This window comes from Alosa sapidissima, chromosome 8 (assembly GCF_018492685.1).
Source record: "Alosa sapidissima isolate fAloSap1 chromosome 8, fAloSap1.pri, whole genome shotgun sequence".
Lineage (NCBI taxonomy): Eukaryota > Metazoa > Chordata > Actinopteri > Clupeiformes > Clupeidae > Alosa > Alosa sapidissima.
Genome location: NC_055964.1, coordinates 9,342,589 through 9,357,588, shown reverse-complemented (window position 1 = coordinate 9,357,588; position 15,000 = coordinate 9,342,589). Strand labels below are relative to the sequence as shown.

The 15,000-nt window shown below is 45.3% G+C and overlaps 1 protein-coding gene across 7 annotated transcripts in view; it reads right to left on the bottom strand.

The window, feature by feature from the left end:
• Positions 1–15,000, bottom strand: part of bmp2k (BMP2 inducible kinase) — a 72,337-nt gene that overhangs the window by 28,376 nt on the left and 28,961 nt on the right. For 6 of the 7 annotated variants that reach the window (XR_006033467.1, XR_006033468.1, XR_006033469.1 and 3 more), the window contains exons 2-10: positions 11,322–11,440; positions 10,680–10,785; positions 9,494–9,636; positions 7,906–8,027; positions 6,579–6,660; positions 3,796–3,928; positions 2,577–2,680; positions 583–662; positions 140–291 (exon numbers count right to left, since the gene is read on the bottom strand). Coding sequence is in view for 4 of the 7 variants with exons in the window: in XM_042099990.1 (XP_041955924.1) it covers positions 140–291; positions 583–662; positions 2,577–2,680; positions 3,796–3,928; positions 6,579–6,660; positions 7,906–8,027; positions 9,494–9,636; positions 10,680–10,785; positions 11,322–11,440 (1,041 nt within the window). In the remaining 3 variants the exon portion in view is untranslated. Of the gene's footprint in view, positions 1–139; positions 292–582; positions 663–2,576; positions 2,681–3,795; positions 3,929–6,041; positions 6,451–6,578; positions 6,661–7,905; positions 8,028–9,493; positions 9,637–10,679; positions 10,786–11,321; positions 11,441–15,000 lie in introns of those variants that run through there. The other variant, XM_042099992.1, reaches the window with a different exon arrangement.

The window sequence follows — 15,000 nt, the reverse complement described above, 5'->3', positions numbered from 1 at the left end:
ACATTAATAAATTATAAAACCCAAGGTGTCCATTTCCCCCATAACTGGTTCCCCATTAAACACCCTCTCTGCTCAAGGCATCCCAACAGTGAGAGGGTCAAAGGTCTCTTGAGTGTCCAGTTCCGCCCGACCTGCGTACCTTTCTGGCCGTTGCTGATGGGGGCGGCAGGGACACCCATCTTGACAGGGGTGGCGGAGGAGTTGTGCAGGGGCAGCACGCCACTGGAGGCCGCCTTTGGCCGCTGCCGGGGGGCAATGGACGTCTCCGTGGGCCCCACAGCGTCCGTGATCCTGAGGGGTGATCAGAACATAGGCTTTATCAATCACCCTGATTACACACTTTCCAACTGTCCTAACAGGTCAGGTGCTGTTGATAGAAACAAGCTGATTATGTACATTGGAATACATCTCTTAACAATGGTAACTAGAAAAAGCCTACAATTCTGTTCCGTTTTGCCTTGCATGACAAGGACGTTGGAAACAGCATTGAGAGAGAGAGAGTGTGTGTGTACTGTATGTGTGTGTGTGTGTGTGTGTGTGTGTGTGTGTGTCTCTCTCTCTCTGTGGGTGTCTGAGAGTTACCTGGCTTTCGTCATGTTCTTCTTGGCTGCGATCTCACTGGCTGTCAGGGGCTCTGGGAGAGAGGTGGGGAGGGGGGAGCTCTGCGCGCACGCACGCACGTACGTACACACACACACACACACACACAGACAGAGAGAGAGAGAGAGAGAGAGAGAGAGAGAGACATTCAATCACAGAAACCTACCTACAAGCATACATATTACTAGTGTTGTCACGATACCAAAATTATGACTTCGATATGATACCTGCCAAAGTATCTCGATGCTCGATACTGAAACGATACCACGGCAAAATCCTAAAATATCTGGAAAAAAAGGACGCAGACCTCCTCCAAGTGTATCGAGTCATTTGTGTTGAATTTGGTGCACTTTTGTAGTGTGCAGGTCAATTATGGGTTCTAAACTTCTAAACTTCCTACATAATTGTTATTTTTTTTTTATAGTCAGTAAAATAGTAATTTGTGTGTGATTAAGTCCTTTATTGTTTGTTATAGTTAATTTGCCTTATGTTGTGGCAATAAAGTACCTTTAAATAGCCAAAGTAGGCTATTTAAGGTCAGTGTTGAACTACAATAGAATGCAGTTTTATTGCAGTTTCATCTATTCTGATTGGATCATGTAAGACATAGGCCTACTGTATATTCTTAATACATAAGACGAATGACAAAAAGGACCTAAATGGAGAGGAGAGGAGATTATCCCCATCCATAGTCGTTTTGGATGGATTTCCAAAAAGTGAAGCATTGCTGTTATCATCTCGAGACAGATAGAGAGACTAATCTTTAGGCCATCTGATGTAGGCCTAGGCTACCCTAGACCTTACCGTGTTTATGGGATTTCTTTGACAGTTGCAAAGGGTACCAGTGTACAAGTACGACGTTCCAACTAGGTCTTCGTCAGATAGGCCTACACTATTTGGCTACCTGTTGCAATATATCTGTGTACATTACATATATTTATTTGATAACATTATTTGCTACCACGTAACAATAAGCCGCTATTATTATTAGGACTCAACACGCTTCAGTGGTATTATATGCTGTGGGCTTTAATTAGCACATTTCAGGTATCTGGGCAATAATTATTGAACAAATTACAGTCTGCATGACATGACAAACAGTGTTTTCTATAGCCTATTCGTTAACCTGTCGTTCTTTGAACTCTTTAAAAATGTTGGGATATGTCTGCGAGGTGCTGAGCCAAGTTCTATGTGTACCTATTGCTTTTGAATGACTTTGAAACATATTTTACAAACGGGCCTCTGTGTAGCCTAGCTGATGGCTTGCCTTCACTATCCGTGATGTATCCGAAATAGTTCCAGAATTCACTTCACCTTTTGTTTTATCCACAAGCCGAGGACTGTCGGCAAAGAACTATGTTGACGTTGGCTGCGCACTCACTCACTCAGCGCTGTCTGCTTGACACGCCCACTTGCTTAGATGCGTGCAAGGAGCATGGAGAGTGGGAGCAGTCCACACAGACACAGAACGTTATTATTTTAATAAAGTATCGATTCTAAAAACGTCAGAAATCGTATCGTTTTTTGCGTGAAGGCATCGTGATACCTTTCTAGTATCGATACACCGTGCAACACTACATATTACCTGTCCCTAAATTGCAGAGTTGCACAAACAAGTAGGAACACCACAAAGTACCTCTCATTCCACATGTAGTGATTCTCAAACAGATTAGATGAAACATGCATGTGTCCAGTAATAATCTACCACTGCGTTACTCATCGCGGCCTGCTGATGCGTCACTGCTACCACAAACACACACAGGCTCTTCTGTCATTGTGTCAGCGTGTTATTCTGAGGTCAGCATCCTTGCTGCGGTGTGCTGACAATCCTGTGGCTGATCACATATACAGGATGTGAGGTCAACTGTGGACCTCTTGTACTGAATGTCTCCATACTGTTTGTGGGCTCCTCCGCTAAACCTGACTGAACTTGCTAATTGCACTAGAGTTCCTATACAGTGTGTGTGTGGACTCACAAAGAGATTTGGCACGGGACAGTCCTTCCCTGCCAGCTTGAAGGCAAAGTAGGAGACCTGATAGATGTCTGGCCTCTTCTCCTGGTCAGGCTCGAGCATATATCCTGGTAAACACACACACACACACACACTTTAGGCTGTCCATTTAATTCTACTGATGTGCATCAGCAGAGAAAACTGTCTGTCCAACATGATACAGAGTTCCCACTGTAAGTCAAATGTAAAATCCCATGACTTTTCTGACTTTCCCTGACAAAAAAAAAATGAATTTCCATGATATACTATAAAGAATGGTACAATATACTGTACTGACCAAAGATTTCAGAGCAGCCGCGTAGCATATAAGACTTTTTTAGAGCGGGAGATGACTAAATGGGCATTGAATAAACAAAGTTGGGCTAACCGCAACTACTCAAGCAAGTAGTAAACCTAACAACCAAAATATAACCAAATATATTTGTATTAATGTATTTTGGCAAGTACATTTAAACTGCTACAACAAAATGCCCCGATATTCCATGACTTTGCCCCCAAAAATTATATAATTCCCTGACTTTCCTTGTCTGGAATAGACTTTCCAAAATTCCATGACATTCCAGAAATTCCATGACCCGTGAGAACCCTGGATTCATCACAATCCATTGTACTATCCATTACTGACAGTATAATTCATATGTACCCACTTGTTCTCTCACACACAGTCTGGACTGCACTATTTGTCTAATTAAAAAAAGATCTCCCAGTAAACCAACTTCAAAACTCTCCAGCCACTTATTAATACAAGAGTCAGTGTCAACACAAACCCACCGCGCCTTTAACCTCCCTCCCCTTCCTCTCTCCCTCTCTCTCTAGCTCTCACATGGTCACTTTAGTTCCCTGATCCTGTTTAACAATGATGAACAGGGACACAGTGCGCTTGCCTGCCATTAAGTAGGCCAGCCATTTAAACTGGGTCAGAAACCCTTTTCCAAAAGCAGAGTACTAGAGCAGCTGTCGAACACATTACGTAACACATTGTAATAGAGGTGATGCAATTTTACCATATCACCAGCAGAAGGAGCTGCCGCTTCACTAAACACAGCACATATGGGCCTGAACATTCATAAGACCATAAAAGAAGTTATGAATCATCATTCACAAGAGAACAGAGTGAGACCATCTCTTGTGCTAGGTGGGTGAGACTGTATGAGAGGCATAGGAGAGCCATAGCTGTACTCACGGATCAAACAGTGCAATTTTAAGGAGTATTTGGAACTATCGGGAACAGAGAAGGTTCCGTCACATATGGCAACTTGACTCTCCCCAAATGGAAGCGTGAAGAAGCACAGCTTGTACAACAAGCATCCGAGCGCCTGCGGACAGACAAAAAAAAAAAAAAGACACCATGCAAAACAATGGCATTACTATTCACAGTGGTCATGCCTAAATAACTACATGCAAAAACAAAAGGACCCACAGGGTCTAACAAGATAAAAGTGAGCTTAGTGCAGTTCACATGGGTTAGGGTCTGGTTCACATGTAAAACTCTAAGAGTTGGTTTCCTGTACATGGGTTAAGCCTGGTCCTTGATGAAAAGCTTTTTTCGTTTTTAAATCTACACTGGAGTTCTCTCTTAGTCCAAGACCAGGCTCCAAGTCCAGGAAACTGTCCGTAAGTGTGTCATAATTCATTTACTGGGAATAGAACACACAGTCACGCTGACAGATATTGTTGTGTTATACTGGCACATATGGGTATGGAAAACCACTAAAAGCACATGCACGCGCACACTCACTCACTGTCACACACACACCCCTTATCTGTGAAGCTAGGATGGAGGAGGGTGGCTGGCTTCCTCCTCCGTCTGTTAAATCTATCAGCAGCTGTTTCCACTGCAGAAGCTCCAGAAGCGAGTGTACAACCATTGACATGAACAGTGCACACGCACACACACACACAGATAAAGAACAGCAATAGAAAATAAGCAGAAAAACAGACATACTGAAACACAGGGACATTCCACATCAATTCAAAGGCAGACAAGAACACACACACACACACACACACACACACACACACACACACACACACACACAGCACCAGTTGCTTGGGGCATCGTTTGCCTGGGGGCACCAAAGAAGACATGCTAGCACACCCAAACATCAGGGAGAAAAGGAGTGCAGAATTGTGTGTGTGTGTGTGTGTGTGTGTGTGTTGCAGAGACCTAATTCCTGTCTTTACAGTCAAGGGCAATGCAGGAAGCGTGTTTTTCCCTCCCATTCTCCATCTCATAGCTCCTATGGTGCATTGCTTTGTTTGAGTGTGTGTGTGTGTGTGTGTGTGTGTGTGTGTGTGTGTGTGTGTGTGTGTGTGTGTGCGCGCGTGTGTGTGTGTACGTGTGCTGTGCGAGAGTGTGTGTGTTTGTGTGCATTAGTGTGAGTATGTGTGTGTGAGATAACGGTGCAGCGTTAGTGGAGATGCCAGAGGCCGAGTCCCTAATGGATGCCTGGCAAACTGCTGAAAGTACAGTAGTGCCCACCTTGTGGAGCCCCTCATCTGAGTACCCTTAAGACACAAGGGGAGCAGTATTATCATGCTCAAATCACCTCCGTGTCGTTCATCAGGGAAAAGGAATACGCTGAGCAGCCACAAGGCAAAAAACTAGTTCTCTTCTGCTACAAGAACTTAAAAGGTACATTGTGCAAGATTTTCCCCTTTAAGAAGCCAATTTGATGGTAAACAAACTTGTTATAGACGAATCGTTCAGCTAGCATAGCTATACAGCATAGACGTGGCCAGTCAATATCGAGAAAACCAGCCAAGCAACTTCAACTTCGGGGCAGTCGTGGCCTACTGGTTGCCGGTTCGATCCCCGACCAGTAGGAACAGCTGAAGTGCCCTTGAGCAAGGCACCTAACCCCTCACTGCTCCCCGAGCGCCACTGTAGCAAGGCAGCTCACTGCTCCGGGTTAGTGTGTGCTTCACCTCACTGTGTGCTCTGTGTGGTTGTTCACTAATTCACGGATGGGATAAATGCAGAGACCAAATTCCTTGTATACGCAAGTATACTTGGCCTAGAAACCTGATTTACATCAAGAACGGCGGCCCGACAAATTTCACGAGAATCGTGAAACATTACCTTGTTAGTAGATATAGCTCTTTGGATATTTCACCTCCACAACAAAACCTCAAAGTTCATTGTGTACAGGGGGGATAAGTCACAAGAAGTTTGCTATTTACAACAGCAGAGTCAAATATAAATTTATCACGACTCTAGAGGGAGCTCTACAGTCGCCAAAAATACCTAAACCTGCATAATGTACCTTTAAAAACAAAAAGTACACTCTTTAACTCACTCATGTTTTTGAATTAGTGGGGTCTATGCAGTGAGAGTATGCCATTTCAGGTGTGGTGTCTGGGATTTAATACTTTCTGTCTTGCCTAAACCGTGTACTAATCTGTGAGAACTACTGAAAGATACTCTACCTCAACCAATGTCCTTACGGACAAGTTTTGCCACACAGCAGCCATCTTGACCGCTGGGACTCCTTCAGTGCTACTTCTTTTGTTCTTTATGCTGGGTTGTTTGAGTCCACGTATGGCAGTGTGTGAGGCTTTTTGGTGACTGAGTGGTTTCCAGCACTACAGTGTCTACCTGCTGCCCTGGGGAAACAGAGAGCTCTCTGGAGGAACACCGACCTCCCTTCTGGGCCACGCGTCCACAAGAGGCTGACTGTGGCTGGAGGAGCGAAAGCACGTGGAGTGTGTGAGCTCCACATCTCCCTCGGTTCTCTCGCACCGCTTACCAACAAAACAGTTCTGTCTGCACACCACCACCGCCACTGCCCAAGCAAGCTCAAACCGGCTCGGCAGCATAACTGTGGACACACAAACACACGCAAGCGCACACACACACAAAGACGTACAAGGACATACCCACAACTGAACACAACACAAGACAGAAACAAGCACAAGGATAAACACACATTAACTTTAATCCACACACACACACACACACCTTACCCATATATCAGCCTTAGTGGTGATAGCTTTCCCAGCATACAGGTTAACCATCTCTGGGGCTCGATATGACAACGTTGTGTACCTGGAACAGAGAGGGAAAGAGGGAGAGGGAGAGAGAAAGGTAGAGAGAAAGAGAGAGATAGATAACTTGACTTAAAGGGCATTTTAAAAAGAAGAAAAATGGAATGAAGAGGACAGGGAGTGATCATGACACATCAGAGTGAGAAAGCAAAGACCAGACATGCAAAAGACACTAAGACACTCAGGTTCAAAGGCCTTCTTCAGCGTCCCTGCTCACTGTGTGTGTGTGTGTGTGTGTGTGTGTGTGTGTGTGTGTGTGTGTTGGGGTGAGGGAACTGTGCAATCCCAGACGTCGAGTACAGCTGCAAAAGTTTTTTTACTGAGTCTGCAGTTCACTGTTGAGACATGGGTGCTGACTAATGGTGACTAACCCTCCACACACACACACACACACACACAATTGGCAAACAGGCCAGAAGCGGTCTCCCAAATGACATGAGCATGACTGTTTCCCTCACACACTTCAATGCACACATTCTTTCTCACATGTACACAGACACACACGCAGGCATACAATCAAGTAAATGCGCTCACAGACAGAAACAAAATCCCTTCCACATTAATTAACACACACACAAATTAACAAAACATACACACTTCTGGGTCTAGGCTCAGCCTGCTTAACCTACTTGGACCGTTACACAACAGGAGCCAAGTGGAGCATCAACCAGTAAGAGAAGTGTGCAGTGTGGATCTCTGCGGCTCAGATTGACACACAGGGATTAACTGTGGACTGGGCTAATGCTGCCTTGACTCGGCCAGGGGGAGAGTCAGGAGCTGGCTATTAGAGGGGGCACAAGAAATCCTCCTGGCTTCGGTGGCGAGCGATGGACGTGATGGAAAAAGGCCTCGGCACTGGGGTTTAGTTTCTGTCCATGCTGACATGGTGCTGGGTCGGTATGTACACTTGTTGTTAAGAAATGTAGCTAATTACGTCACTATAACTGCCTTAAAAACATCCAAACAAGACTACGGACTCATAAATGACAAACACACAAAAAAAATATTTAAATCCCAAAGTGAAGTGTTAACAACATGCCGATGTCGATTCCGTCGAATACATTTTTCCATGAACGTGACGCAACAAGCATGTGTTTGTTTATTGTTGGTTGGATGGAATAGGGTATAACTTGGTCCAAAACACTTTTTTTCCTAGCTAGGAGGAATTGGAGCTTTGAGGAATACCTTTAAAAGACAGGTCAAATGGAGGGGTGTGGGAAAGGACCGCAAACAGGAAGTGTCTCACCTCTTGATCTCGTCCTCCACTGCAGTCACCCCATCCTTCTGCGGCAGCAAAACTTTGTGTGTAGAACTGCCAAAGTCACACAGCACGTAGTTTCCATGGTCATTCAGCAGGATGTTCTCAACCTGACACACACACACACACACACACAGGACAGGGAAAAAAACCAACATGTTTACTCCCTACATCTCCTCAATTTCTCAGAATGCTGCATCCTTCAGAGATTCAAAGTGAGATAGCGGGTAAAAAAAAAAAAAAAAACACACAACGACTGAGAGATTAATTTGATACCAGGATGCTTAGGACAACCTTTACAGTGCACTTCATGAGGGATGACTGCACTGTAGAGTGTGATTATTAAACAAACCTCATTTAAACCTTATTTAAAGCTTATTTGCCGTCTGCCCCAGAGTTAGACAACTGGATATATCCGCTGAAGCTACTGCTGTTGTTAGATGTGGGTGCTGCCAATCTAGTGGCAAGACCTGTACAAGTGCTGCTGGTGCTAAAAACCACAACGAAATAAAAGCTAGACATCCGGCAGCCATGTGTGCAAGAGCAACCTGTGACCAAGCAGATCTAGAACAGGTGAAACTGCGGCTGCTCTTTCTGATCAGCTGTTTCTTGTGTTTACTCTCGCGTAGTTCCATTTTTGTTGACTACCTCGATGGCGGTACAATGGGGGGGGGGGGGGGGGCAGCATTCCTCATCCGTCTATTTAAAAACAGGCGCGCATCGATAAAGACACAATAATTACGGGGAAAAAACAGCATAAAAACACCGTAGGAATCAGAGAGAGAGAGGGATAGAAACGACTGATAATGGAGACAGACAGCCAATCAGCAGCCAGCCAAACAGACAGAGACAGAGTTAGGGGGAAATAAAGAGGGAAAACAGAAGGCGTGGGGAGAGAAGGAGAGCAGGAAAGATCCCAGCTGTCGCACGCGCTGTTTTCCGCCCTCTCCCACTTAATGGTCTGGTGTGTGTGTGTGTGTGTGTGTGTGTGCACGTGTGTCAGAGACTTAGAGAAAGTTAAGAGAGTCTGAAAAGCCTGGAGAAACACACACACATTGAGGGGAAGCTCTGGGCTACGTCTCGTCTGATGCAACTCTACTGCAGGGGCAACCTTCACAGAAGGGAAGGGGGAGCAACTGAATAACTGTGTGTGTTGTGTGTGTGTGTGTGTGTGTGTGTGTGTGTGTGTGTGTGTGTGAGAGAAAGGGCAAGAGATCGTATGATCCATATGTTGAAGGCTTGTACTGTGTGAGTGCAAAAGTCCTTTCTGATCCGGGTCTCCAGGGCTTGTGCTCTATGAGCATGTGTGCTTACGTGTGTATGTGTTTGCATGACAAGAGTGCAAAACACCTCTCTCATATGGATGTACGCTACACATGAGCGTGTGTACATGCGTGTGTATGTGTGTGCGTGTAAGTGTGTGAGTGAGGGCAAAGGACCTCCCAACCAGGATGATTAGGGGTGTAGTGTGTGTGTGTGTGTGTGTGTGTGTGTGTGTGTGTGTGTGTGTGTGTGTGTGTGTGTGTTGATGAGGCGGTCACCCTTAGGGTGTAAAAGTGAGGGCTCAGCTAGGCACCTTGAGGTCGCGGTGGATGACGGGCGTCTTGCACTGATGCAGCCGGGCGACGGCCTCGCAAGTGTCACAGAAGATGTGCAGCACCTCAGCCTCCGTGAAGCCCACGTGCAGCCGCTCGTTCATCTGCTTGACCACCTGACCCGCTGCAAGGACAATCGCACACAAACGCCATGGCAACGCAACATCAGTACAATGGCACAGCAGAGTCAAAATCAATGGCATGGCAACACAAAGTTATGTCTGTCATATAGGAGCGGATTCCAGTACGTGGATTAAACCTAGTCTTAGACTACAAAAGCCTAGTCTTTAGGCTTAATCCATGTTTGGGAAAACAGGCCCATATTGGTCACAATAATGTCAGAGCAAAGACACAGCATGGCAACAGAACAAAACACACACAATACCAGAAGGTCACCACAAGATCAGAAAAAAAAAAACAGAACATGGTGACAAAAAGGTTAAAGTTACAGCATGAACACATGTATGATCACAAAAAGGTCAGAACAACACCAGTGATTTTGCAGGGCGGCACTCACAACACACACACACACACAAACACACCCACACACACACAGACACTCTTTGGCCACTAGACCCAGAACTACCATCACAGTCTGCTGTGTTAATGTTTAGAAAGTGGTATGTTGACTGTAAATCCTTTGGCAAGCAGAAACTGCAAGTAGGCGTAAATACACACACAAACACACACACACACACACACTCCAAAAAAGACTGTCTCAGTCATACACTGTTGCTTCCCTCGCTCTACCTATGTCTCTCTTCCCATCTCTTTGTCTCTCTCTCTCTATACCCTCCTCCAGAGGCAGCCGTGAGGGCAGCCGTGGCCCACTGGTTAGCACTCTGGACTTGTAACCGGAGGGTTGCCGGTTCTGAGCCCCGACCAGTAGGCACGGCTGAAGTGCCCTTGAGCAAGGCACCTAACCCCTCACTGCTCCCCGAGCGCCGCCGTTGTAGCAGGCAGCTCACTGCGCCGGGATTAGTGTGTGCTTCACCTCACTGTGTGCTGTTTGTGTTTCACTAATTCACCGATTGGGTTAAATGCAGAGACCAAATTTCCTTCACGGGATCAAAAAAAGTATAAAAAAGAAAAAAAGAAAAAAAAAGAGGCATCTGTGATAATTGCTCTGTCTCTCTCTCTCTCTCTCTCACACACACACACATCTACCTTTGCAGAACTCCATGAGGATGAGGACTTCCCATACACTGTCTCCCACTCCGTTGATGGCCGAATCCAGATAGCTCACAATGTTCTTGTGTCCAGACAGCTCTTTCTGCACGTACACAAACAAACGCGCGCACACACACACACAAACAAAAACACACACACACAAACAAAAACACACACACACAAACACACACACACACACACACACACAAAAACACACACACACAAAAAAATTGCTTTATCTACACACACCATTTCATAGTCCATATGAAACATGGCAGATCCAAGGTCAACCACACAGACACACACACACACACACACACACACATCATACCACCCATATTTACTGACTCTTTCAGGGACAAGAAATATGTGCATTGTGGCTGGTTTACACAATGGAGAAAGGAAGATAGAAAAAGAATGAGTGATGGACAGAGAAGTGTGTGTGTGTATGTGTGTGTGAGAAAGAGAGTGTGAGTGCATGTGGGAGTAGAGAGACAAGATAGGGAAGGAGCTTCTTCTGTGTTATATATATATATATGTATATGTGTGTGTGTGTGTGTGAGAGTGAGTGCATGTGTGTGTGTGTGTGTGTGTGTGTGTGTGTGTGTGTGTGTGTGAGAGACAGAGGGAGGAGCTCACCATGATTGTGATCTCACGCTTGAAGATGTTGAGGTCGGGCACATTGTTAACATACATCCTCTTCAGGGCACAGCGGACGCCACTGTGTGTGCGTGCCAGAAAGACCACAGAGAACCCACCTGGAAAACACACACACATACAGTCCTTAGCACATAATACTACACTTTTCATGAAATGAATAAATACAAATAAAAACAACACACCCATGTTTTAGGAAATCAATTAAAAAGTTGAGCCAAGACATAAAAACAGCATGTTTTATGTATAAAGTCTGTATAAAGAAATGGAGCTAGCAGATGCTAGTTAATAAAAGCAGGGGTAAACACACACACACACACACACACACAGCCATTACTTCACCTCACAACTGAAAGTGTGACCTGTCACCAACATGAGGTTCTCACAGTCCCATGTGAGCATCCAGTGCCTTTTTCCTACGGCAAGCGGGGTGACTCAAACAGCACAGAACGTGCCGTCCAAAAGTTTCTACTGACTTGTCCACAACGACCATTCTCTCATAGTTTTAGCAGCTTGCTCCTAAATCAGTAGATGGACATAAAATCAGACAGACAGACTGTCCAATGTCCAGAGCAGCACTAAGATTGCAGGGACAGAACATTCTGAAAGAAAAAACTCTTTGTCCAGTCACTGCCTGTGTTTAACAGCCGCAGAAGAAATGGAGGCAGATGCTGGAAAGGTAGACCTTATTTAGCAAAGGCACAGGCCTATAAAACACACACATTTACACACACAATGGTGAGTGATGTCTGCCTCTTAACTCTCAATGTAGGTAGTTTAAACAATTCAATTTCCATCTCCCACACCCACAAACACAAGTAGCCATGAAGAGTGTTGTGTGTTCAGTTTTATTTTTGGTGGTGTAAGGTAATTGTATGAGGAATGTACACACACACATATATTTCTCCTTCATGGGTGTTTTTCATCTATACTCAGAAAGACACCATGAACAGAAAGCTTTGGGTGTGGACTTTTTTCAGTAAGTGCTGGATTGGCCCTGTACTCTCCCTGGGATATTCTCACTGTCTTCCTCTTCTTGGTGTAAGGTCATTATCAGTCAGTTTTGGAGTGGTGCTTCTAGCTGATGCTTGTTGGCTTTAAGCTGAGCGGTGCTGGTGGTCTATGGTATTTAAAAGTGAGTTTTAGTAAAGTGACTTTTTGTCATGGTTTTTTTTTTGGTTGTAAGTTTTTGCGTTTAGTGTAGTTGTAGTTATAGTTGTTGGTCTACGGTAATCAGTGGGTTTTAATGTTTTAATGTAGTGTATCTGTTGGACATGTATTTGGGGCTGAGAGTAGTTGTTGTTTGTGTTTGGTGCTAAGGGGGGGGGGGGGGGGGGGGGGCGACTGAGTGAAAGAATGTACGCTGGCACCCAATGACCGTCCAGCCAATGCTCACCAATGCAGGGTGAGAGAGAGAGAGAGAGAGAGAGAGAGAGAATGAATGTCAAAGAAAGAATAACAGAAGAGTGAGAAAGAGAAAGAAGGAATGAGGAGGAAAAAAGAGAGAGAGAGGAGTGAACGAAAAGAGAGTGAAACAGAGCGGGCAAGCATAAAAGTGAGGAGGGCAACAATACCACACTTGTTGCCCAACAAACCCCACGCTCGCTCACCACGGCCAGGGAGGCAGGGAAGGAGGGAGGATGAGAGAGAGAAAGAAAGAGAGGACATCTAAGAAACACAAACACAAACTGCTTTGTTTGTGAGGAGTACTGCAAACTTAGTGAAATGGCAGTGTGTGAGTGTGTGTGTGTGTGTGAGAGAGTGAGTGTGTGGTGAGTGAGTGTGTGAGTGAGTGTGTGAGTGAGTGTGTGTGTGTGAGGCCATGTTCATCTGTTTGCAAACAGCATATGGAGATCCAGTGACAGTCTATGGCAAAGGACAGAAAGAATAGACAGTAGGCTGTATATGGATGCAAGCAGAGCAGGTTCACATGTTCATGCACTCTTAGTAATGGCTCTCCTGTGTGTGTGTGTGTGTGTGTTATAAACTCTAAATCATGGCTCTTGTCCTGTCTGCGTGAGTGTTATAAGCAATAAGCAATCAGCCACTGCTGTCCTCTCCTGACTCCTCATGTCCACTCTAGCTGATTAGCCACAGCACGGAGATTTAACCGGCGGCCACTGGGTTCTGCAGAAAGAGGAAACCTCGGAACCTCCAATGGCGCTTAGACCACACACACACACACATCTGCTGCTTGCTGGAGATGGAAGTGAAACTCATGGATGCTAAATTAGTAAATGAACCCTCCCACCCGCGCAGCAGGACAAACACACTCAGCTGGTTTGGTGTAGCCTGTAGGCAACCACATGGGCATAGGCCTACAGGCATACAGCATCAACACGAGATCAAGTTCGACACAAACTGATGATCGATAGGTACACAAACGATACAATTACAACACACACAGGTCTCATACCTTAACACACAACGCAGGGCTTGTTATCAGACATTTATGAGGACGTCATCTAATATATATATATATATATATATATATGTAGTCTCATTGCCTATTTACAAATCTTAAGCATACCAGCTCACGTCTGAATTCAGACACGGTGCCTGAACACTTTAAGCCCTGCACAACGACACACACACACACACACACACACACACACACAGGTCTAATTCTAGTAAGAGACACTGGGGAGGTTTCCTTCTCTCAGATAGAAAAAGGAAGTGAGCTGGGCTGGCATGATCCAAGGGAGATCCAGAGCCACCACATGACACTGCAGAAAACACCCACAAGCCCCATGAACAGCAGGGAAAACACACACAAACCCTTAGAAATAGCCACACATGGTTCGTCATAAAACATGCACACATACACCTATACACACACACACACACACACACGCATGCCTTTTACCTCATAAAACACACACAACTTTACAAGCAAGTGCAAACATAGGATTAAGCAAGGGCAGACAACCCCTACTGTATAAACTGCATGCCCACTAACAAACACTCACAATCACATGCAACACACACACACACACACACAAAAGGGAAGTTGCCCATGCTCCTGAGCTCAAGGTCTCATGCAGTCACCCAGTCATCTGAGCCTCAGCTCGCCCCAGTGGTCAGGAGTGTTGAGACACAGTGCTGCACACTCTGTGTCTCTGTGACTCTCTGTAGCTCACAACTGCATGACCACCCTCGTCGATCACGCACGCACGCACGCACGCATACACACACACACCCCTTATGTTCTGGGTTTAAACCAGCAGTACCACCTGTGTTCCTCTCACACACATACACCTTATTTCTTAACTAGATCATTCTTTTTACTTTTCACGGTCCACAAGTCATATGGTGAGCAACACCATTTCTATCACCAACAATACATTTTTTTTATTGGTATAACATTGTTCAAGCAAAAGAACACTATTAAATACAGCGGCCATACAGAGCTTGGGTAATCGATAAATCAAGCCTTTTTTATTGAACATTTCCGGATGAGACAATTGAACGCAGTGCTCCACTAAGGACTCTTCCTAATTCATTTCACTCTGTATACCATATATGCAGCCTAGCGAGAGAGAGAGAGAGAGAGAGAGAGGAGAGGAGAGAGAGAGAGCGAGAGAGTGAGAGAGGAGAGAGAGAGAGAGAGAGAGAGAGAGAGAGGAGAGAGCGAGAGAGAGAGCGAGAGAGAGAGAGAGCG